Source organism: Lacerta agilis, chromosome 1, assembly GCF_009819535.1.
Source record: "Lacerta agilis isolate rLacAgi1 chromosome 1, rLacAgi1.pri, whole genome shotgun sequence".
Lineage (NCBI taxonomy): Eukaryota > Metazoa > Chordata > Lepidosauria > Squamata > Lacertidae > Lacerta > Lacerta agilis.
The window spans coordinates 114,893,702-114,918,744 of NC_046312.1; the positions used below are offsets into that span (position 1 = coordinate 114,893,702).

Here is a 25,043-nt window from a genome sequence, read left to right on the forward strand (position 1 = left end):
GACAATGGACCAGAACCTGCAAGGGAAGCTGTTTTTTATTCTTAATACAGTATTGCTCTTCTGTGCGAATGAATGTCTGTGCAAAAGAGCGGTTCTAATTGTAAAAAAATAGAAATACTTATACCGTAAATGTGCCTTCAGCAGCTGGTTGTGAGTAAAGGCAGATTGCAGCCTTTCCTTTGGGATGATGGAAACAAAATGGAAATAGGGGGCACAGAGGGAGACAGTACCCTGCAAAACATCACCACAGGCAGGGGTTTTCTTCAGCCGGAACTCGCAGAAACTCAGTTCCCTCACCTCTCAGCTTATCCCAATCAAACAGTTCTCCTCATAGGAGCAGTGTGAGTGGGGGCTCGGCGCACCACATACCGTAGGAGACCCCAGGCATAGTAATAGGGGCAGTGTGGTGTAGTGGTTAAGAGCGATAGACTCATAATCTGGTGAACTGGGTTTGCTTCCCCGCTCCTCCACATGCAGCTGCTGGGTGACCTTGGGCTAGTCACACTTCTCTGAAGTCTCTCAGCCCCACTCACCTCACAGAGTGTTTGTTGTGGGGGAGAAAAGGAAAGGAGAATGTTAGCCGCTTTGAGACTCCTTCGGGTATTGATAAAGCGGGATATCAAATCCAAACTCTCTTTCTTCTTCTTCTTCTTCTTCTTCTTCTTCTTCTTCTTCATTTCCACACTGTGGCTCCAGTCCAAATCATCTTTCAGGAGGGCTATTCCCAGGACGCAGTCCTGGCCAGGACACCTGAGGCAGCTACTTCACACTACTTCATAGGTGGGCTGGCCTTGCTTTCTTATATCCAGTTCTGTTGCTATGAGGGATAACCAAAGATCACCTCTGTCCATTATGTTAAGGCAAGTCACCCTTGCATCCACCTTAATACCTCCTTTTGCAATAATACTTGCACGAAGAAACAGCACCCCGCACACTAACACTGCTGTAGCCACACACCTTGCCCGTGACAAACGAGATTCGGACAGCTTGGTGCACATAGCGACAGAGTGCAGAAGTGGAAGGGAGAAGGAAGCAGAAGTGACGTTGCTGCAGTGTGTGTGTGGCTCTCTATCCACTGAGAGGCACGGTAATTTCTCTGTTCACTCTACTTCTCTGTTTTCTATTTTCTTCACTTCTCTGTTTTCTTCACTTTTCACTTCCCTCTGTGGCCCCCTAGTCTTGTGTGACATGGACCCCCATTTATGCAATTTTCACATGTGGCCTTGGAATATACTGGGGGGCCATATGGCCCCCGGGTGGGAAACACTAGCCTACTATAAAGCACTTTGTATATTATGTTGCCAGAAAGGTGCTGTCCAACATACAAGGAGGCTGGAGGTTTGCAGAATTATAAAAGTCTCAACCTACTGCAAACCCCCAGGTCACAAACTGTAAGAGAAAGAGGTCACAAATGGACAGGGATTATCCATCAATAGGGATTTGCGGTTCCCTATAGCAATAATTTTGTTGTTGTTCAGTCGTTCAGTCGTGTCCGACTCTTCGTGACCCCATGGACCAGAGCACGCCAGGCAATAATACCCCTCCATATATAAAAACAGCACACTATACCAAAGCAAATCAGATTCAGGAGATCGCATATTTTACTGCTTGTCTAGTTTGCCTATTTTGGCTCTTTAAAGAGTTAATCACATGTCTGGAAGCAGTTTGATAAAGCTGAAGTTAGTGTTTAATGTGTATGCTAAACAGTCAAAGCTATTTTAAACATCAGTTCCATTCAGAACTACCAATCTAGTGTAATAACACACTTGATACTACAGGATAATATCCCAATCACAGGTAACAGAATTAAATAACAAGTAACAAATGAGGAAAATAATGAATGCTGAATATTTCAGTAACAAAACTGTTAACATGGAAGGCATAGCTTTTCAAAGCGAAAAATGAGCTGGGGACGATAACTCTGTAAATCAAGAAACACAGTTTCCAAGTGGGTTGGGTTTTTTTTTGTAACTAATGTTTTTATTATTTAAATTTTGTTAGTGTATAAAATCTCCCCTAAAGGTGACTAAAATCTAGAATGTGATGTTAATTGTGCATACAGGACAATGCTAAACACCATCACGCTTGCTATCCAGTCGGCAACAAAAGCAACAAAAATAAAATAAAAACCATGGGGCATTTGCCTTGCCCCAGATGCCACACAAAACCCAAGACCCAGCCACACCCAGACTGTCTGAAGAGTCCAAGACTAGACCTGTGGGGTGGGACAAGTTTCATAGGCATGCAAGTAGTCACAGGCTTAAACTCTGGATGTCATAGGTGCCAACTCCTAGGGGCTGTGGGAGCTTCGGCACCCACAATAACATATTTGAGGGGGCTGGACCCACACAAAATTGATGGGCATTCCCATTCAAATGGTGAGTGTGCACTGCATCATGTGATTGATTATGTGGGGCGGGCTTAACTGTGCTCCCACAACATTTTATGCAAGTTGGCACCCCGGCTGGATGTGGCAGCCCACTAAAAAAAGGCTGTGCCTACATCAGGGGTACCTCCAGATGGTGTTTGATTAGTTTAGCCTCAATCAGCATAGCTAGTGCAGAGGGGCGATGGGAGTTGTGGTACACAACATCTGGAGTAGCCTACATCATGTTGGTTATCCCTCCCTGACCTACAACATGAGGCCACTCACTTGGCCCTCACATTACCCATGTTGTTGTGTTTTGCATCGCCTAGTCCTCTGCCATCCTATCTACACACGCAACCCCACCATCGTTAACTTGACTGCCTGGCGTCTGCTTTTCATACCCTCCTCTATGCCTGACTTGCTGGTTCATCACAGCAACAGGTGACTGCTACTTCAGTTCTGCATAGCCAGGCTGTGATCCTGCATTGCAAAAGGAACTATGAGTGTTCAACCAGAAATAGCAGCAGTGGGCCTTATTTTCTACTCAATCTATATCATAGCCCACCCATCCTCCCAAAGGAGGTCTGGGCGGGATTCGGGTGAGATCTTTCTACACAGAGCATTCATGTACCTTTGTTTCCCTTGTGTGGAGACACCGCTACCATTTGCTGAGGGAGAGAGGAAGGAAGGTCTAGTTAGCCAATACACTTTGTATTGTTTATTGCAACATGGCGGAGACATGGGGGGGGGGGGTTATTGGTTTGTTTTTGTTCTTATGTATTTCGTTTTTTGTTTTTTTTTATCTTGTCTTTTAATATTGTGAACCACCCTGAGATGTACAAATGAAGGGCGGTATACAAATTATTAACAATAACAATAACAACAATAATAATGCACAGCCGTCTTACTTAAAAGATAAGATTCTCCCTTCTTTCATATTCCTGTCTGGGGTGCATTCCCCACATAGGGACCGACTCCTAGGAGCCAGTGTCCCTTCAGCCCCCCCAATAAAATATTTGAGGAGGCTGGGTGCCCCCAAACTTCATGGGCAATGCCATTCATGCATGTGCCACATCTTGTGGTTGATTATGCGGGATGGGACTCACCTGCCCCACCCAATATTTTATTCAAGTTGGCACCCCTGATTCCCCAGCTGGAAGAATTAAAGTTCAGGATCCTGTTGGGCCCTCTGTGAGTGGAGTATTGAGGCAGATTCTAAAGTAGAGAAATACCAGCAATCGGCTCTTCCAATATTTTTTTTTCAGAGGCCACACACTTTGTGCAATGTGCCCTTTAACCTTAGTTCCCCCTTGCACTGCTCTAAGTGTGCACAATGTAAGACCAAATACAATGGTACCTTGGTTCTCAAACGCCTTGGTACTCAAACGCCTTGGTTCCCATTATAGGTAGGAAGCTGTGTTGGTCCGTGTTGGTTCCCAAATGCTGAAAACCCGGAAGTTAGTGTTCCGGTTTTCGAACGTTTTTCGGAAACTGAATGTCCGATGCGGCTGTCGGCTATTGTTTCCGGGGCACCTGCACCAATCAGAAGTTGCGCATTGTTTTGCAAACATTTTGGAAGTGAATCAGACTTCCGGAATGGATTAAGTTTGGCGTTTTTGTTTTTGCTCTTTTTTGGCGTTTTTGTTTTTGAGGCTTTTTCGGTTAATTTGCTTTTGTGACTGTGTGGAACCCAGTTCAGCTACTGATTGATTGATTGTGGGCCTGTGGAAATGGATAAAAGCCCCCCCCCCCATCCAAAGAATGACTATAATCAGTGCAGGTAAGGAAAAAAATTAATTTTAATTTTTATCATCTACAATACTGTCTTCTTTATTTTATAATACAGCATATTGATTATTGCTTTCATTTTATGGATCAATGGTCTCGTTAAATTGTAAAATTCGTGTTAAATTGCTGTTTTAGGGGTTGCTTTTAAAGGTCTGGAATGGATAAATCCATTTTGCATTACTTTCTATGGGAAAGCGCACCTTGGTTTTGGAATGGACTTCTGGAACGGATTAAGTTTGAGAACCAAGGTACCACTGTATTTAGCCACATATCCAGCCATTGACCTGCTTCTGTGGGTGTGCTGCAACTGGATGGAGAGTTAGCTGGAATCCTACAGCATGTTGTAGCTGTGTGGGTAATGCAGGAGGGGATGCCAGTGTTTTCTCCCAGCACCATCACTCTACTGCAAAGAATTCCTCCTATATCTATGGGTTGGTATTATATTTCTCTCAAATTTCCTAATTTATCGGCTCAACTTTGAGCGAGGTCATCCTTACATACAGCCAGCAAATAAAAATAACATTGAAAGCATGTCTTTGATTAAAGCCAAAGGAATCTCTTCCCCACCCCCCACCCTGTTAGGTCACCAGAGACTGAAGACCTGGAAGTCACAAAGGATGGCTGCTCTTGTTTTTTACAGTTCAGAAGTTTCCATTCATCACCTACTTACCCTACCCAGTGATCTAGCAAAATTAATGAGCTGTGATAACAAAGGAGCTTTTCTACTGCAGAGAACTTGAGCTTTTGCCAGACACACACAAAAGACTTAGTAACCGGAGCATTTGTAATTGAAGAAACCAAGGTGTTTGTAGGAAATATTAGACTATGATTCACAAACTGCTTAAGCCATTTGGGTGGCTGGGATCCCAAACATATGACCAAAGAAGCTGCCTTACGACTCATACTATTGGTCCATTATCTAGCCCAGGCATAGGCAAACTCCGGCCGTCCAGATGCTTGGGACTACAATTCCCATCATCCCTGACCACTGGTCTGGTTAACTAGGGATGATGGAAATTGCAGTCACAAACATCTGGAGGCCCAGAGTTTGCCTATGCCTGATCTAGCCATATACTCTGTCTGTTCATGGCTCTGCAAGGTAGTGCAGACCGCCTTAGGGGGTGTTGGGCTCTCCTTCACTGGAGGTATTTGTTATCTGTTATAACATAACATATAATGTTACCTGTTATCTGTTAGAAATGCTGTGGAGAAGGGCCATTGCTCAATGGTACAGCATCTGCATTGCATTTTCAAGGTCCCATTTTCAAATCCCAGCATCTTCAACTACAACTGGGAGAGCTTTCAGTGTAGACAATATTGAACTGGATGGATTATTGGTCTGACTCCACATATAAGGCACCTTCCTATGCTCCAAGTTGCACCCTAAGTTGCAGATCCTGCACTGAGCAGGAGGTTAGACATGATGACCCAAAATATCCCAACTATAGGGGGCAGGCTACTACCCACAGTCCTTTGACCTGCATGCAACACATGTTCTGCCACTGAGCTCTGGCCCCTCTTAGCTTGGACAAGAAGCTTGGAAAAAATTCAATTGAAATGAATGAGTTTTGCAGTGAGCTCAATGCCATTTTCTTCCAGTAAGTGCTATTAGGGCAGGCTGCCATCCAATATACACTTTGTTGAGTGGAAGCCCCATTAAATGAAGTGGACCATAATTCTAAGTTCCCATGGTAAGCTTTCCAGAGGCATTAGGTTTTCAATTGTTGGGAACCAAAAACTGAACTAGATAAGCCAGTGTTGATCTGATCCATCAAGGCTATTAAGTTTATTCATCTTAAGCAGGGGTCAGCAAACTTTTTCAGCAGGGGGCCGTTCCACTGTCCTTCAGACCTTGTGAGGGGCTGGACTATATTTTTTTTTGGGGGGGGGAAATGAATGAATTCCTATGCCCCACAAATAACCCGGAGATGCATTTTAAATATAAGGACACATTCTACTCTTTACACTGATTCCCGGATTTTGAAGGTGATTGGGCCGAATCCGGACTCCGGGCCTTAGTTTGCCTACCCGTGATCTTCTTAAGCACGAACAAACATGCATATGGTGGCTCTGCACTGTGCCAGGAAATAGCAGTGGCATTGTAGAGATTGCAGTAAATGAAAGTGGCTTGTAGCTCTCGTGCCAAGGGATCAGACTTTGCTTTCAGCTGTGTAATACTGCTGATTTTCCATGGAGATAATTGGGCTAGCCACTGCAGGTGAGGACTGATGATGTCCCTCCTGTTAGAAATTAGCAAACTTGTTACAAATCTTAGAACATGTACATATTACTGCTTACACTGCACCTAGTGCAAGACCACTGTTAGGTTTTGAAGTTGCATTCGCACAACATCAGCCACAATCCATAATGATCCTGTAGTTTCTTGACAAGTACTTATATCTGATGCGTTTTTAATCAAACCAGCTTCAATCTGCCTAGAAAACTGGATAGGGAATAAATGTTAAAAGTGAACATTTGAAAAAGCCATTGTACATGAACAGAGGATAGCTTTATTAATCCCAAGGGGGTTTGCTGGAGGGGGCACACACACACAACAGTCATGTGTGTCAGGTGAACACAACCCTGTCCCCTGAAGAAAGGTGTTATTAGATGTGGACACTGTGCAAATGCTGGCGGGACGACGACAACGACCTTGTTGTGTTTTAAGCCAACATTGTGAACTTTGATTAGGGGCCAGGCAGAAAATGCTCATCCATCCTCATTCTATGTGAATACCCTGGATCTGGACTTTGAGCTAGATTTGTCCCGTTGGATCTTTTGGTATCAAATGGAGGAATAAAGACTCAGAGGCAGGCTGGAGTTATTCTTCGTTGAAGCAATTCAGATTAAGCTTTAAATTGTGGCCTTCCAATACTCTCACTTTTCAGCACAGTTTAAGATCATTTAAACAGTGATCCAATGAATCCAATGAACCCTGTGCCATCCTCAACAGATTATCTGCCCCACTCACCTCCCAGCCCCACATAAGCCTTTTTGGGCTTTTTCTTCACTGTCCCAGAAGAATTGCTCTCCTCAGACCATTTCATAGTCAAGAAAGGCCAAGGGGACAGAGGGTTAAAAGAGGACGTGTCCACCTGATACAATGTTTTGACCAATGTCCCTGATCTTGGTCATCAGTATTTATACACTACAGTAATAGCTAGGATTAATAATATCTCCAAAAACAAACAAGAACAAGAAGGGATGATAGCTGTACAATTTCTCAATGTGTTTCACCTATATCCTGTGTCCATATCTGGTTGGAGAATGGGGAATTATTACTTATTTCTGAGTTAAATTATTATTATTTATTGAATTTATATACTACCCTATATACGGAGGTCTCAATGAACAAGCAATACCCCATTGGCTCAAAGGCCGTGTGTGTGTGTGTGTGTGTGTGTGTATGCATACGTATCCAGCTTTGGGCTCATTTGACAAAGGGCAATATATAAGTTCAAATAAATAATAAATCCTCCCTCCCTCCTTCCTTGGATGTTGGATGGCCATCTGTCATGGATGCTTTAGCTGAGATTCTTGCATTGCAGGGGGCTGGACTAGATGACACTTGGGATCCATTTCAACTCTGCAATTCTATTACTGTGTAAAGAGATTTTGTGAGGTGGGACCTATTTCCCAAGGGAAAATGTAGTGGCAGCTTGGAAGGGTGAGGAAAATGCACCACCCCACTTTTCGGTCCAGACTAAAAACATCCAGCCACACCTGTAGCCAAACTGATGGCACAGCCTGCACATATTTGCCCCTGGCTCCTCTGTGGGCTTTTGGACTTGTGCTTGTTGGCATTATTGAGCGTTAAACACACATACGCAGGAGAAGTCCCAAGTCTTTATCCAGCCCCTCACCCGGGTCTCCCAGCGGCCACCCTATACTATAACATTTGGAATGAGTTTATACAAAACGTAGTAGCCTAAGCTATTAGCATTTACATAAGCACTAGGACAATAACACTATACCAATTTATACAAGAACATATGGGAATATCATATATTGATTTTGGGGGGTATATTTTTGTTGATATATGTATCGTTATTGATTGATTGAGTTTATATACTGCCCTATGCCCTGAGGTCTCAGGGTGGTTCACAGAAAAGATCACAACATATACAATCAGAACAAAAACAACAACCCAATAACACACACACCCCGAAAAGAGCCACATTTAAAAGGGTATACTGTAGGATGTTGTTTTTCTCTCACTTTTCCTTCTCCCCCCATCACTTAATTTTTTAAACTGAAACCACCTTAGTAAAAGACAAATATTAAAAACAGGATGGGAACAGGGAATAAAAAAACGAATAAAATATTTTTGGGAGTGAGTGTTTTTTTGGGGGGGGGTGGGGCAGCCCAGGTATAAGCCCCGTCCCGTCCCGCATAATCAATCACCTAATGCGCTGCAGTGCACACTATTTGAATGGCAACGCCCATCAACTTGGGGGGGGGCTGGTCCACTCAAATATCAATCTATCTATCTAATCTATCTTATCTATCTATCTATGGGGGTGGGGGTGGGGGTGGCAGAAGACTCCTCGGCCCCTAGGAATGGGCTCCTATGGATGGGAAGTCCCGAGAGAAAACAGCGCTTGCGGTTCCTCGCCTCCTGCCTCCGACAGGGACCGGCAGCACGGAGGTTCCTCCTCCCCACGGCAGCCACTACTGCTAAGGCTTCCCTTGGCGGGCCGGTGGGGAAGAGACAGAAAAGCAAAGGGGGGGGAAATAACAATTTCGGGTCTCTCTCCCACCCCGCCGCTGCCCAACTCCCTCCGCCTTTGCTCTTCTATGGCGCGGCTGCGCTCGTCAGAATGCGGAGCTTATCCTGCCGCGCCGGCGCGCCTTCCAGAACCGCGCAGGCCGCGGCCCTGGCAACAGGGTCACGGCGGGACAAGCTTCCGAGCTCGGCCGGGGATCCTCATTAACATAGGCCCCGGCTGAGGCCGCCGTCCCCAGGGCGGGGTGTCTCTCCCGGAGACTCCTCCTCCTCCTCCTCCTCTCCTCCTCCTCCTTTTCCACCACCATCCACTTCCCCGAGCTCAGCATGGCGGTCAAGGTGACTCTCCTCCTCTCGGCTTGCTGCAAATAAGCGCGGCAGCGGCAGCCGGTTTGCGCGGGCGGCTGTGCGAGGGAGAGGGGGTTGCGGCGCGCGCGGGTGGATGGATGTAGTGGGGGGCCCGTCCCCCTCCCGCCTCGAGGCCACGGTGGCGGCAAGGGCGGGGAAGGGGGTCCCCCCCAAATGTTGGCAAGGGCGGGGTGAGGGCGGCTGAAAGGCGCCCCTAGCGACAAGGGAGGCTACCCCAGGAGAGCATATAGATAGATAGATCAAGGGTGGATCTATCTATCTATCTAATTGCCAAGGGTGTCTTAAAAATCCCGATTAACAGCCGGTTTCCCATCGCCCTATCTTCCCCCTCAGTTTGCACGTCTGAAATGGGCTTCTGAGTAACTAGGCGCAGTGGGATGTTTGTTACCTCAGACTGGTCAAAAAGTGGGTGGGGTGGGGGTGCTTGGCAGGGTAGGTAGCCATGAGGGGAAAGATGGGTGTGGGTGTGTGTCACATAGTTCCCATGATTGTCTGGTCCATGGTCCTACGAAGCGTCTCCCCCATCAACAGCCCAGTTCTCCCCATCTAGACTAAGCCATGTATGATTTTAGGCGAGATCCCTGCATTGCAAGGGGTTGGACTAGAGGACCCTTAGGGGCCCCCTTTCCAACTCTGCAGTTCTGTGATTCAGTGACCCGGTGCTCTGCGGTCAAGCCCATTAGCGAAGCTGATTAAAGCAGGGCAAGTTAGGGATGCTTTTGTGCCCCCATCCCTTTAAAAAAAAAACCCCAATGATTTGCCCCCTAAATCCATTCACTCAGTTCGAATGATTCTGGGCTTGTTTTCCCTCTTTGGGAGCTCAGCATGGAGTTCACACTAAGGAGTGCTAAATTAGGCTGTAATCCAAATTGGGCCTAAGGCTTCAATGGGCCTTACCGCCAAGTAAGTGGGGTCAGGATTGCAGCCTATGCTGTTCCCATAATATTCTTCAATGGTCTGTGTGTAGACTTCTATTTGGTCTGCATCCAGCGCACTCGCCACAGCGCTCGTTTGGGAAGTAATGTACACACAATGGTAGCTGCAATCCATATCTTTCCGGTTGTTTCTTATGAAATACTGCATTTTGATGCATTCTCTCTGCACCCCCCCCCCCGGCTGCCAAACCAGTTTTGCTCTGAATTGAGAAAAAGAATAACCAGGCTGCATTTTGAGCTGGGAATATGTACACAGCCGTGGGCTATTAGTGTATGGATAAAGGAGGCCTTGAATCATCCATCCAGTGTTGGTGCGGTGCTTATTTTGGAATGATTAACTGCAGAGTGTGCAGATGAACTCTGAGGTATGTGTTAAAAAAAAAAAATAAGGCTTTGCTCTCGCTAAGCAACTTAGGCCTGAGGATAGCGGATGCCTTGTAAGGCCTGTGATATCATTGAAGGCAGGGAAGGAAGGAAGCCTTTTCCCTTCATCCATGTAAAATAGAGCTTGTTAGGTCACACTTCCTGGGACACGAGGCTGCATAGGCAAGTACTGTAAATGCTTTGCATTCCATCTTCCTGTAGGTGTGGGAGGCAAGGTGGAGCCCTCTCCTTGTCTAGCACTTACCCAGTTTCTTAGAAAGGCCTGTCTCTTTGCAGTATAGCCATACAGCAGTTAAACAGTGTTAAAAGGAAGAGGGTGACATGAGGAAAGGGACCATTAATCGGGATAAATAAGGTCATTGGTGTGTTTCCACCCAAGGTTTGCTGGAGGTCAGTCTGGGGATCAGAGGTCCTTTGTAGGTTTTAAGAGTGTTGTAATTCATCTCCAGGAACACACCACATGCAAAGCAATACATGATATTCTATTGCACATGCTAAATTGCAATGGCTACCGGATCTTGTTCCGGGGTTGGGAGAGGTTGGTTTATTTGCAGAGGGCTACTTGCGCTTCCTGGCATGCACAATATGTCTCCACTCTTGTTGTGTCTTAGTGTGACTTCTTGGTGGGAGAGCACAACTGTTTTCTGATTGGAACACTTCTGTTTCATCTTCTTAGCCTCATTATCTCTTGTTTTAGTTTTCTTCTTGAGTTGGTAGGCTCTGTTTCTCTTTCCCTGGCAGTTCTTCCCAAGTTTGACAGCTGTCATGAGACTTGCAATTGTTTTACTGTTCAGCAACATAAACATGTGTCTGAATGTCTGGCACTTGCTCTATCATTTAGATAAGAGATTTGATATTTATTACTCTTTATCTGCATGGATTGCAGTTCAGGTTTCCCTCTTTGGTAGATGAGTAACCCAACAAGCGGAGCATTAACCTTCCCCCTTCCTTCTTGGTTTTGTAGGTTCAAACAACCCGGAGAGCAGATCCTAATGAGCTTCGCAACATATTTTTGAAGGTAAGTGACTCCTTTGGTGTTGTCAGTGTCCTATATTTTTAGCTTTAGTCATTTCCCGTACTTTCTTGGTATGCTGAAAAATGGTGCATTCATTTCTGCAAAGGGCTCTCTCATTCTTTGCTATGCTCAGCTTGATCCTGGAAGTGACACGTCAGTGGCATTGGGATTAGGACCGCTTGAGAGCAGCTAATGAGGCCATGAGCCTGACTTTCCTGTTCACACGCTAGGCAGACAGAGTGACCACAGGGTGTTTCTGGAGATCTGGTTGGGGAGGGGAATCATTGGTCCTCAGCTTAATTTATTGGCCAAATTTCAGAAACGCTCCTCAGGTGATCAGTTCAGTTCTCTGGGAAGAGTGTTCTGTCTCCCCCAGCAGCCTGTTTAGGAGAGGGGAGGGGAGAAAGAATGGGGACCCCCACCCACTTTTGGCTCTGGCGCTGCCCAGCACCAGCCCAGAGAGATTACCCCCCCCCCAGAGGGAATGCGGCCTTGAACAGAAAAAAGCAACACCCTCCCACCCCCAGATCTAAGAGGCTTCAGAGGAAGATAGGCATTCTCCCTACTTGAGATTTACACAGTTTAAATGGCTCTGGGGTCTATATTTTTATTAACTCCGGTGGGTTGCACAGCTGCATAGGAAAGCATTTTTAAGACAGCGTGTCCTTTTACATGCAATATTTCCCATTTTATCTCTGCACCCCATAGCATATTCTTAAGGGCACTGCCAAATATGTAGATATGTATTTCATCGCTGTTCTGTATTGGTGTAAAGTAAATAACATGTAGTGACTTAAATGGAGAGATCTCTTGTGGAACTTGGGTTGTTCCTGCTTTCAGAACTGGGGTGCGGGGAAGAGAAGGAGGCAGCTTTTGATGATTTTTTATCCTTGAGCCCCCTGTACCCCTTCAAAATCTGCTCCAGAGTGTGTGGGGGAGGGGTCCAGAAGATGGTAGGCAGTGGTGGTGGGCTGCGGTGGGAAGGACGACCAGCCAAAATCGCCTCCCCCCCTTCTGTCTGCTAAAGTGAAAACTCTTCTACAGTACTTCCATTTTCAGATGAGCAAATCTGCATTTGAGGCAGTAGGTGTCAAAACAAGAATATAAGGCTGTGTATGCACCTTTGTAGAGGTTTGGAGCTTTTAGAGTTAACAAGCTCAACCAGATTGTCCCACCCACAGGAGGAAGAGCGTCACCGGATGCTCTGTGTACTGTTGTACTTTGTAATGTGATACTTTCTGTTTCTGTTGTTCCGGAGAACGGAGAGAAGGGAGAAGCCACCAACATGGCTTGCGACTCTCCCGGAATGTAATGATTTATGCCTTGTAAAATAAAGCTTCTAGATTAGAAAGAAGCCGGACTCTGTTGTCTGTAATATGCTGGCATGCACACAACCCCGCTGCGTGAGAGAAGATAAGAGAAGATAACTCTGCTGAATAGCACAGGAGACGGCAGCAAGGAGAACGTACAGGAGAGGTACGTGCGCTGAAGGAAGTGTGCCGGGCTCCAAGGTGTACTAAGGTTGGTTTGAAGTGTTTCCAACAATCAAAAACACTTCAGGTTATGGATCCAAGCTTTTCCCCATTCTGGATTGATTCTGGAGCAGTTCCAAGGATCCAGAACGTGTGTGCCAAGCTGAGAAGTGCCTCCCTGGTTTGGACTGTGATGGAGCACCCAGGGAAGTTTGCTTTGCCAGCAGGAGCATTCAGCAGTCTGCTGAATGGCTCAGAAGCCTAAAACCTGCTGCCAGAGGTTGGAAGGCAGCAGGGAAGCCCAGATCGAGGGCTGCAAAAGCAGTGTACCCTCTCTGGTGAAACCCCCATCTGTGGAGCCGGGTAAGAAGCTACAGATTCGTAAGTACACTACCCCTGGGCAAGATGGAGGGAGCCATAGCATTCCCAGCAAGGAGGAGGGAAGCTTTTGTTTGCAAGCACCTCCAGCCTCACAGCTTCAATGCAGAGGGCTGTTCCCTGAGAGTGTTGATGTTCTGGTCAACGCCTGTGAGGAGGAAGGTCTGGCCAGTGCTTGTGAAGCCTGGAAGAAGACCCTAGCCCAGTTTCACGGGGCTGAGGGACTGGCTGAAGTGGCTTTGGAAAGCTCGCCCCCAGCTCGGCTTATGGCTGTTGTGCAGCAACAGTGCCATGGAAAGCAGGAGGGGGGCCAGATCGCCGTGGGCTTTGCTCCCAGAAAGGGAGGGGCTGTTTCCAAGTCTGAAGCCAGCATAAAGGCCTAGACTGTGGATCTGTGTTTTGGCACGTAGCCTGCACCTGGTCTTTTGTTGACGTGCATGGCTGAAGATAAGGCCAAGGACATGACGTGTGGTACTGGCCATGAGAATCGCAACAGCTCTACCACAGCCCAGGCGGAAGAGGATGCCTACTGTTGTCGTGCAGTTACCGTGGCAACGAAAGCCAACCCTAGTGAGCTGCGTGTGGTGGTTGCCATCGTCATCGTCATCGTTCCTCCTGGTGGACTTGTGAGGAACTGCAGCTCTCCTTCTACAGAGCAGTTCAACATACTGACTGCTGCAGTCGAGAGGCAGTTTGTGACTGTTGGAGGCAAGAAAAGGCTTGACTTTTTGCTAACAGTCAAGGGACAGATCCAAGGGACAGAACTGGCGTTTTCTTTGGCTGTTGACATAACTCTGTATTGTTTGTTTATGTCACACCTTCTGTCCAATGTTTTTGCTGTTTGCTTTGTGATAATCACCTGTTCTGATTGCAGGGGCCAGAAGATGCTTCCAAGCGTGAAAGGCAGCCAGGACGGGCTGTTTGCTGTTAAGAAGTCTCAATCCAGAACAGGGGGAGGTGGCACTGATGGAATGTTTGCTCAGTGCACCAGTGTGCCCGTGCACCACTTATGTTTGTGTCAGTGGTACCAAAGGCTGGCAAATCGCCACTGGGACAGTGTGCTGAAGCAGCCTGAGTTCTCTGAAGGGTGCAAGTTAAGGGCATGTAACAGCTTTCTTGATTGCAGGGTTTGCAAGGTCGAGGAGTCGACATCCTGCTACCCCACGCGTCCCTTTTCCCTGGTTCATGTGGCTATTTCTGAAGGGATGCCAGAAGCTAACCTGGGGGGAGCGTGTTGTTCTGAGTGTTTGGCTGATGCTTTCTCTCGCCACATGTGGTCTGCGTTGCTCAAGGAGGCAACTGAGGCAGCACCACTGGTTGTAGTGGAACAGCAGGTTTCTACTGGAGTAGGCTGTTCACAGGTCCTCAATGAGAGGGGGAGTAAGCACAGTGTGACTAACCTGCTTTCTTCACAGGTATGTGGTCTTGCAGAGAGGCAGCAAAGGATGCTGCATGCTGCCACTGAAGACATACTCTTGGATGCAGAGCTTCCACAAGGGTTCTGGGTGGAACTGGGTGGTACCAAGGTTCCGAAAGTGTTTTTCTGTGGGTACGAACCCAGCTTGCATAGCTGGAGGTTAGTTAGCCCAGATAGTGACCAGACCCAGGTTCTAGTCAGCAGGAGTGCTGAATTCTTTGAGCAGAATGGATTGGAACACATCCCTAGAAGCCCTGATGTTCTGGATGGTCCTGTCAGTGATGGACAGGCAGATACGCCACCTGCTGGTGGCGGTGGTGGTCCAGGTGGATCAGCCCCAAGAGGGGGTATTGCTGTGGCTTTAGCACCTGCTAGTGGCTCGGGCCGAGTTCCCGGCCATCACCAGGGTGCAGCGCAGCTAGTGGTGATTCCAAGGCAGCAGCCTGGGAGTGCACCCGCATCTCCTATGTCAAGGACTAGGAGGCAGGCCACGCTTGGTGACTCTTTGTGTGGCAACTCTTCTCCAGGAGAGCCTGGCGCAGGTCTCGTCCCGGAGCAAGAGCAGGGTTCTTTGGCAGTGAAGCAGGAGCCCAAAGGCGCGCCAACGTCATCCTTGGGTGGTTCAGTTAGGATGCACGGGCGCAGCAAGTCTGTAGGTGAGACGCCTGACGTCACGGACGTGCAGGTGGAGTCCAGTGCAACTGGAGCAGAGGGAGAATCTGAAGTGGTATCACAGCAGTCTGCACGATCCACTGAAGGGATTCTGCCCGAAAGGTTCACGGCCACTAGCGTGAGTGCTTGTTTGGTTCCGTGTGAACCGGAAAGCCTTGTGAAAGTTCAATGGGTATCTCAAGGTGAGGCCCAGAAATGGCAGGATGCCATGGTAGAGCAGGTAAGCTCAATGAGGTCTTTGGGTGTGTGCACAACCACGACGCTGTCAGAAGGTCGTTGGGCGTGCAGACTCAAGACGGCAGCAACTGGCGAGTTGCAGTGCGAGGCTAGGTCAGTAGCCAGAGGTTTCACTCAGGAGGAGGGGGTCCATTGTTCCGAGGTACTGGACGCGCCCTCTCTCAGAAGCGAAACCACGCGCATGCTGTTAGCGGTCGTGACTCAAAGCTGCTTTGAGGCAAGCCACTTTGGTTTGGGTGCCTGTTTGGATTCCGACCTGGACGAGGAGAGGTACGAGGTACCTCCGCCAGAGGACAAGGACAACGGGCCAAATCAGGTGTGGAGTTTGCACGAGGCAATCACTGGCTTGAAGGAGTCAGCCAGAGATTGGTCCTCAGGCGTGCAAAAAGCTTTGAGAAAGCTAGGTGTCAGCCAGAGTTGTGCTGATAGCTGCCTGTTTCTGGCAGGAGTAAGTCCAGAGCAGGAGCTAGTTCTGCAGTCCGGTGCGGACATGCTTTACCTGGCGGAGTCCAGGGGACAGGTGCAACGGTTCGCAGAGGAGCTTGGTCAGTCTTTCCAGCTCAGGAACCTAAGCCCTGTTGGTGTTTACCTAGGTGTGCAGGTAGACAGAGCCGAAGACGGTAGTGTCTTGCTCAATCAGACTGGCAAGGTAGTGCAGTCGTTGAAGAAGTTCAGAGTGTCTGAATGTGCTAATGTCAGAACACCCATGGAGACGTGTCTAGGTGAGGACAGTCAGACCGGGGAACGCTCTGAGTTCGAGAGCCCCGAGGTGTTTAGGTCAGCTCCTGGGAGGCTGTTGTTTCCTTCATGGTTGAGCAAACCTGACATAGCAGTTGCTGTGGATCTGTTCAGCAAGGTGGCTGCAAATCCCAGCATGCATGCCTGGAATGGCATGGTGAGAGTGCTCCAGAGTTTGCAGGAGACTAAGGAGTTTTGCCTGCAGTTGTCGGCTACCGGTGAGCCCCAGCTCACGCGCTGGTGCGACGGCAGTTGGGCAAATTCCGAGGACAGGAAATCTGTGTCTGAAATGGTTGTACAGTGTGGAGGAGCTCTAGACGGGTTGAAGTCCCGGTGCCAGAGCCTCATTGCTCGTTCTCGTGCAGAAGCCAGGTACAGTGCGTTGTCAGTGCTTTGCAGGGAACTGGAGTCCTATAGGTGTTTGATCCAAGAGATCTGCGTTCAGAGTTGCCTGCCCGTGATGGTTTGGGAGGACAACCAACTCTGTTTGTTGGCGGCAGAGTCTGGACAAGTCAAGGCCAGACCCAAACACCTAGACGTTCTCTTTCGAGACGTGTGTGTTCAGACCGGCTTGGAGAAGCTGAAGTACTGTCCTGGTCAGGTGAACCAGAGGGTTGGGTTCACGAAGCCCCTGAGCTTCCAACGTCATGGGAGTTCTGTGAGGGTTTGTGTGAGGTAAGCTGCAAGCTTACAACGCCCCTGTGTGCGGGACAAGAGGGGGTGTAGAGGTTTGGAGCTTTTAGAGTTAACAAGCTCAACCAGATTGTCCCACCCACAGGAGGAAGAGCGTCACCGGATGCTCTGTGTACTGTTGTACTTTGTAATGTGATACTTTCTGTTTCTGTTGTTCCGGAGAACGGAGAGAAGGGAGAAGCCACCAACATGGCTTGCGACTCTCCCGGAATGTAATGATTTATGCCTTGTAAAATAAAGCTTCTAGATTAGAAAGAAGCCGGACTCTGTTGTCTGTAATATGCTGGCATGCACACAACCCCGCTGCGTGAGAGAAGATAAGAGAAGATAACTCTGCTGAATAGCACAGGAGACGGCAGCAAGGAGAACGTACAGGAGAGGTACGTGCGCTGAAGGAAGTGTGCCGGGCTCCAAGGTGTACTAAGGTTGGTTTGAAGTGTTTCCAACAATCAAAAACACTTCAACCTTAAATTCAACGCATTTAAAGAATCTTGGGAACTGTAGTTTGCTAAGGGTGCTGGGAATTGTAGCTCTTAGAGGAGTAAACACCAATTCCCAGGATTTTTTTTTGTGTGGGAAGTCATGTGCTTTAAATGTATGACTGTGCATTGCCAAAGTTTCAAATGATACTAATTTAGTTCCTTATTTCTGAAAGATCAGAACATTAGCAATGTGTTTTAATACAGCTAAAGTTATGCAATTCTAAACCTATTTATTGTAGTGTGCACATGCTTACCTCGTCCGTTGAAATCAAGGGGAGTTAGGATTTGTTTTTTGTTTGTTTGTTTTCATTTTGGCTGGGCCGTGCTTTTAATTGTGCTTATGCATGTATTTATCGACTTATTCATGACTTGGTGTGATGTGCAGGTTTGAATTTCTCAGTAGCGCAGTTGGGAGCAACCTTGTTTGTAATTCCTTGCAACTCGATCCATTGCGTCAAAATACAAAGCGCCTTGTGCTGAAACCACAGCAGGTTTCACGGGTCAGTTCTCCCTTGCTCTTTTGATTATGCAATGCTATGATCCCTAAAGGGTGTGCATTCCTGCCTAAATTTGGCTACCCTTGGAAATGGAGGCAAGCGAAGGTGAAGATCATTAAGTGAAACACAGTTCATGTGACCATTTCCAGAGGGGTAGCCGTCTTGGTCTGCCACAGCAACTTCAGCAAAGAACTTTGTGGCCCATTAAAGAGTAACAAGTTTCATTAGGGCAGAAACAGTCCACTTCATCAGAAGCATGAAGTATAATGCTCAGATGCAGATATATATACATCTGAAATGGGGGGGCGGGGAGTTTAAAGCAGCCAGGAGCAGACTTTGATGAATTTGTTGCTGCTGTTTGCTTTAAGGTAAAGGTAAAGGTACCCCTGACCATTAGGTCCAGTCACGGACGACTCTGGGGTTGTGTGCTCATCTCGCTCTATAGGCCGAGGGAGCCGGCATTTGTCCACAGACAGATTCCGGGTCATGTGGCCAGCATGATTAAGCCGCTTCTGGCGAACCAGAGCAGCGCATGGAAATGCCGTTTACCTTCCGCCGGAGTGGTACCTATTTATCTACTTGCACTTTGACGTGCTTTCCAACTGCTAGGTGGGCAGGAGCAGGGACCCAACAACAGGAGCTCATCCCGTTGCGGGGATTCGAACCGCCGACCTTCTGATCGGCAAGCCCAAGAGGCTCAGTGGTTTAGACCACAGCGCCACCTGCGTCCCTGCTGTTTGCTTTATTTATATGCTATTGTGTTTGATATTATAGTGATGGCAGTGTTTGTTTGCTTTTTAATGCTATTGTGATTATTATGAGTTGCTTTGGGCTCAACAATTGTTGCTTTAAAAGCAGAATACAAATATCAAATCAAATCAAACAAGAGCTCATGTGCTCACTTTTTTGCCTCGAATGTGATATTTATGTCAGTTTCTCTGTATATCCATGATGTGTCTTATAAAGTGCAATTTATTATGCCTAATACCTGTCGAGTTGGATCAAAAGTTGAAGTGAAGTGGGATGCATGCCTTTGTGATTGGGATTCCTGAAGCGAGGTCAGAAACATTTGAAAGGAAATTGGTACTTTTCATGTGATGATTATTAAATATTATGTTTTGTTAAGCCTTTGGAATATGTGTGTTAAAGTAAATGGCAGTACTGAGGAAAAGCTGCATTTTTTTTTTAAAAAAAATATTTATTAAAGAATTTTTAAACAAAACATAAAACAACCACAAAAACAATTCAAACAAACTACATTAACAAAGAAAAAAATACAAAACACTACAAAAAAAGCTATTATCTTAAACAACCTATATTTTCCTCACATCTTGATCGGACTTCCTCCTGTCTCCTCCTCCTGCGTCCCTTGCAAATATCTTAAGTAACTTCCCAATTAAACTATATCTATTCTACTCCTAATAACAACAATTTTCTTACCTTCTCTTATCACTTACTTAAAAATATAACGATATAACAATTTCTAGCTCGTATCTCTACATCTTACCTCACTCCTAAATCCAAATCATTTCGAAAAGCTGCATATAGGCACAATACAAAGTTGATCTGAATAAGGATAAAACAAATGGAAAATATCAATTTTTCAAACAAACAAACCTTGTCTTTATTTCTCTCTCTCTCACACACACACAAACACACACACACCTATTGCTCTGTGCTTTATAGCTGTCGCCTTCTTGTGACAAAGGCAACGTCTAGATCCCTTAGTCCAATAATACACTTTTGAGAATTTTCTTTAAAAGTCAGTTTAGAGAGTTCAGGCTTCCCTCACACCATAACAATTCGAAGCAACCTTTCCCAAGCTGGTGTCTTCCCATCAGCCCCAGCATGCATGTTGACTGGGGCTGATGGAAATTGTATTCCAAAACATCTGGAAGTCTGCTTTAAAGTGCCTCCTCAAAAGTGCCTCCTCCTTAGACTGGTGACTCTGGGTGTCCTCTCCCTTCTTGGGGTTGTGGCAAGTGCCCGGAGTCTTCAACCTGTGGTTACCCTAAGCCAGGCTTGGCAAACTCAGCCCTCCATATGTTTTGGGACTACAACTCCCATGATCCCTAGCTAACAGGACCAGTGGTCAGGGATGATGGGAATTGTAGTTCCAAAACATCTGGAGGGCCGAGTTTGCCTATGCCCTAAGAGTCAGGAGGCTTGCCAGTCTGTTGCTGCCTGTGAGGTTTGCCACCCTATGTACCTCCGTATCCAGCATACACACATTGCTGAGCATTTTCCTCCCCTCAAATCTGTCATTTTTTAAATTTACTTTTATTTCTATGTCATTTTTCATTCAAATGAATCCCAAAGTGGCTCACAAACAATAAATAACAGCAACAACATGATAGAACCCCCCCCCCACCCGATAAGCCATGCTTTTCTTGGCGCCTCAACCATTTGTGCCGTTAAGTGTCCTAATATTACATCTGTATGGGAACCCTGACTTCGGTTACATCTATAAATAAGTACCCGGTAGATGAATAAATGCCCACCATGCATTGCTAAAGTGCAACTTGCAATTCACTTCAGTAGAAGCTGCGCAACAGGGGAGGTTTGCCCTGGTTTGGTGACTTTAAAAGTCCCAAAATACTAAATAGTTACAGGGAAAGAAAGAGGAGAGGAATCAAATGTTAAAAATGTTAACTCCCCCTCCCTGATTTTTTTTTATTTTTTTTGGTAGGATTTCTGGAAGCCGATTTTTGACATTTGAAAACGTTGCAGAGTTATTGTTGTTTTTTTACGGTTAATTTTCCTATTTTGATTTGGCCCCCAAACCCTTTTAGTCAGAAGTCAGTCCCATTGACTTGAAGGAAATTTCAAAAACCAGTTTGAGTCTCATTCACATAAGAATCTTCTTATTTATGTTGTTGTGATGTGGGACAGCCTAAGATATAAAATGCTATTTTATTGTCAGATTGTATAATAAAATATATTTCATATATGAAAACTATATTTCAGGCTGTAAGCCTTCATTAGATAAATAATTTTCTACTATCAGTTTCTGATTGGCTCATTGTTAGCAAGGATTTGAGCGACACTGTGAATCTTGTTTCTTAGGAAGATGTACAAGGCCTCCTCTCTCCCCTTTGTGAATGCACTCTGAAAACATCTCTTCGAAGGATTGTTATGATCAGTTTTACTAACTTATATTTGTACTGTTTTATGGAGATTTAATTTTTTTTTGTTTGCCATTTTTAAACTTTGTCTTGTTTTTTGACTTGTGAGCTGCTTTGGAGCAATTATGCACACATATTAATTTTGAAAGCAGAATACAAACGGGTATATAAAAAGCACCAAATAAACAATTAATACCTCTTTTACCCTATAAAACAATTGATTTTTTAGACGGTGTGCTAATAAGATGATTAAAAGCTGGCTGACGCAAATCTGTACCAAATATGCTGTTCACAAATGGCTTAATTATTTTCTCAGGCTCCAGCAATTTGTATGGTTTCCAACACCATTCTAAATCTTATGACCTTTTCTCAGAGTGTTTTCATTAGTTAGCAGTACAGAATTTTACCTGTGGAAAATAGAGAATTGTTTTACTTTTCAGCTCAATTTCCAGGTAGAACTCAACGACATTTGAATTCAACGACACTTATTTCACGTCTTACCAGTGGCTAGAGAAGTCTGTCCCTTTTTGGTGGGAGATAGTTCAGCTTATGTGCACCAGGAAAGTGTTACTGAAAAACCCTGGTACAAATAAACATATTAGTCAGCTGAAATCCTGTTTTTAAGAACACAAAGAGAGCCCTCCTGGATCAGACCAAGGGCCCAAGCGTCCTGTTCTCAGAATGACCAACCCAATGTCTACAGCAAAGCCTGAGTGCAACAGCACACTCACCAGTGACTAGTATGGAGCCACGTCTTGACCAGCTGCCCATAGTACACTGCTGAGGTCTAATGCACTTGTTTGGCAAAACAATTCCACAGAGTGGGCTCCACAGCAGAGAAAAGCCCTAATCCTAGTTGATACCAGCCTCTCCTAACAAAGTCTGACCTGGAGCAGGGCCTTGGATGATGGTTGGAGCATACAGGGAGGAATGTATGGAAGAAGGTACCCAGGTTCCAAGCTGTTAAGGACTTTAAAGGTTAACACCACTACTACTGAAAGGGAACGTCTGTGAAACTCAGCTTGTGAGTGGAAGTACTTTGCACATGCACAAAAGTTTCTCTAGATGCCATCATTTTTTTATTAGTTATTGTAGTCTGTAATAATATTTATTTATACATACAAACATACATACCCCGCCCATCTGGCTGGGTTTCCCCAGCCACTCTGGATGGCTCCCAACAGAATATTAAAAACACAATAAAACATTAAAAACTTTCCTAAACAGGGCTGCCTTCAGATGTCTTCTAAAAGTCAGGTAGTTGTTTATTTTCTTGACATCTGATAGGGCGTTCCACAGGGCGGGCGCTACTACCGAGAAGGCCCTCTGACTGGTTCCCTGTAACCTCACTTCTCGCAGGGAGGGAACCGCCCAAAGGCCCTTGGAGCTGGACCTCAGTGTCTGGGCTGAACGATGGGGGTGGAGATGCTCCTTCAGGTATACAGGGCCGAGGCCGTTTAGGGCTTTTAAAGGTCAGCACCAACACTTTGAATTGTGCTCGGAAATGTACTGGGAGACGTATTTGGCTATTGTCTACTCTGAAACAAATACTAACAATTTAGACAATCACTATGTCCTTTTTTGTCTTTGCTGTAGTATGCCACTGTCGAACAAGATGGAGAGCGTTACATGACACCAGGTGACTTCGTGCAGAGCTACCTGGGACTTTATACAGACCCCCATTTCAATCCTCAAACGGTGCAGCTGTTAGCAGGAGTGGCAGATCAGACAAAGGATGGGTGAGGAACCAACCAGTACATTCCTAACAATTGCTTGGAAATTATGTTGTTTAGGCTACAATCCAAAGGTGAGAACTGCACGCAGGCATAGCTTTCTCTTGGAAGTTTCGGCCACAGCGCCTCCCAGAGCTGAAGAGGCTACCTTCTTTTTGTTTTTACAAGCCAATCGACTCTTCTGCTGCCCAAACTACAGTAGCAAAAATGACCAAGACAGTAGCATGCATAGCCTGGATAGCTCCGCTGGTTATCAGCGTGGTGCTGATAACACCAAGGTTGCAGGTCTGATCCCCGTATGGGACAGCTGCATATTCCTGTATTGCACGGGGTTGGACTAGATGATCCTCAGGGCTCCTTCCACTTCTATGATCTCTGTGTGGTTTTGATCCATGGACATGAAGCACCATCTTTGGATTGTTTCTGATTGATTTTAACATGTTGGGGTTTTCTCCAAGCCTGCTATGAAGAAGAAGAGTTTGGATTTGATATCCCGCTTTATCACTACCCGAAGGAGTCTCAAAGCGGCTAACATTCTCCTTTCCCTCCCCCCCCCACAACAAACACTCTGTGAGGTGAGTGGGGCTGAGAGACTTCAAAGAAGTGTGACTAGCCCAAGGTCACCCAGCAGCTGCATGTGGAGGAGTGGAGACACGAACCCGGTTCCCCAGATTATGAGTCTACCACTCTTAACCACTACATCACACTGGTTATGAGGAGACCAGGAGGAAAAATATAGGCAAGGGAAGAACACTTTGTGGCAGTCTTTTAGATATTGGCAGGATTCACCTAACTAGTCTCATCAGCAGAAGCCCTTCACAAGGACTTGTGTTTTCACAATGGGGCTTCCCCCCTCCTTCCTCCCCCGAAATTGACTCCGGGGAGGTCAGGAGAACCCCCAGAACAGCCCAGGGGGAAGCGAGGGGGGATCATTCCATCTGGCAAACTGCAGTGCTTACACCAATGGAACGACGGAAAGAGCATAAAGTTGAATTCTAGCCATAGAATGTGGGGATTGACCCTGAAGCCTGACTCACAAACCAGGAAATGATGCAATCAGTTCACTTGCTCATTTACAGCTGCCTTGGAGAAGTTCTGTTTCCCTTTTTATATCAGGTTCCTAGTCAGAGACTTTGATTCTGGGGTCCTCCGAATCCAGGCTTAGGAAAGGGAGGAAAAGTCTCGTGACCTTTGTAGCAGGAGGTCTCTCTAAATCCCGCACATCAAACCAAGGAGGGCTCCTCCAAAACGTGATGTATTAGGGGAGAGAGACACTAATCGCTATATGCGGCAAGAAACGATTTGCCTAATCAAGAGAAGGTCATGCCGTACAGCGCTTTTAAAACATTACTCACGGACAATATTCTTTGTTGCTTAAATTGCTTTCACAGAATGTCCACTCTTCTCAAACGTAGCCTTTTAACCCACTTGGTTTCAGAGCAGCCTTGCCCTGCCTCCACTTCTCTGGTCTCTTTCTGTGGGGTCTCCAAATTTATTTTAGCAGGGAAGTGCCAATGTGGTTGGACAATAGCCAGCAAGTAAACATACATGGGAGCAGAGGCCACTGGGGCCATTGGAGAGCAGTGATAGAGAGACAATTAAAGGTTGCTGTTAAAACAAAAAAAAAGCAATATTCCCTCCACCCCCTATTTTTTCTTTTTCTTTTTGCTAAATGTCCGATTTTCATTTATGTGAAATTAAAAGCCCCTTATATTCTTTAGGGTTATTTTGTTTGCACATATGACCTCTGATGTTATTCTGAATGCTGTTATTTCCCTTACTGCTCTGGTTTAGTATCTGCTATTTTTTATATATTATTAGCGGCAAGCCCTGTGCAGCTCTTGGTCTGCCAAAGTGTGCGTATACTGAATGACCTTTGTCTTACAATGGAAGTAAAAACGTGGCCTTTCTCCTCATCTGCTTTTGCCCCTGAAGCCATGGCTTTCCGAAGTTTGGAGTGACCATTTCAAAAGAGGCTCCAACTCAAGGTTGGGCAATGGTGGTGCCCTCCAGA

At 46.2% G+C, this 25,043-nt stretch overlaps 1 protein-coding gene across 2 annotated transcripts in view; it reads left to right on the forward strand.

Moving 5' to 3' along the window:
• Window positions 1-9,149: 9,149 nt before the first annotated feature.
• Window positions 9,150-25,043, forward strand: part of SLC25A12 (solute carrier family 25 member 12) — a 58,601-nt gene continuing 42,707 nt past the window's right edge. For both annotated transcript variants that reach the window (XM_033168156.1, XM_033168149.1), the window contains exons 1-3: window positions 9,150-9,221; window positions 11,535-11,588; window positions 22,893-23,035. In XM_033168156.1, coding sequence (XP_033024047.1) covers window positions 9,210-9,221; window positions 11,535-11,588; window positions 22,893-23,035 — 209 coding nt within the window. In that variant the 5' untranslated portion in view covers window positions 9,150-9,209. The remainder of the gene's footprint in view (window positions 9,222-11,534; window positions 11,589-22,892; window positions 23,036-25,043) is intronic.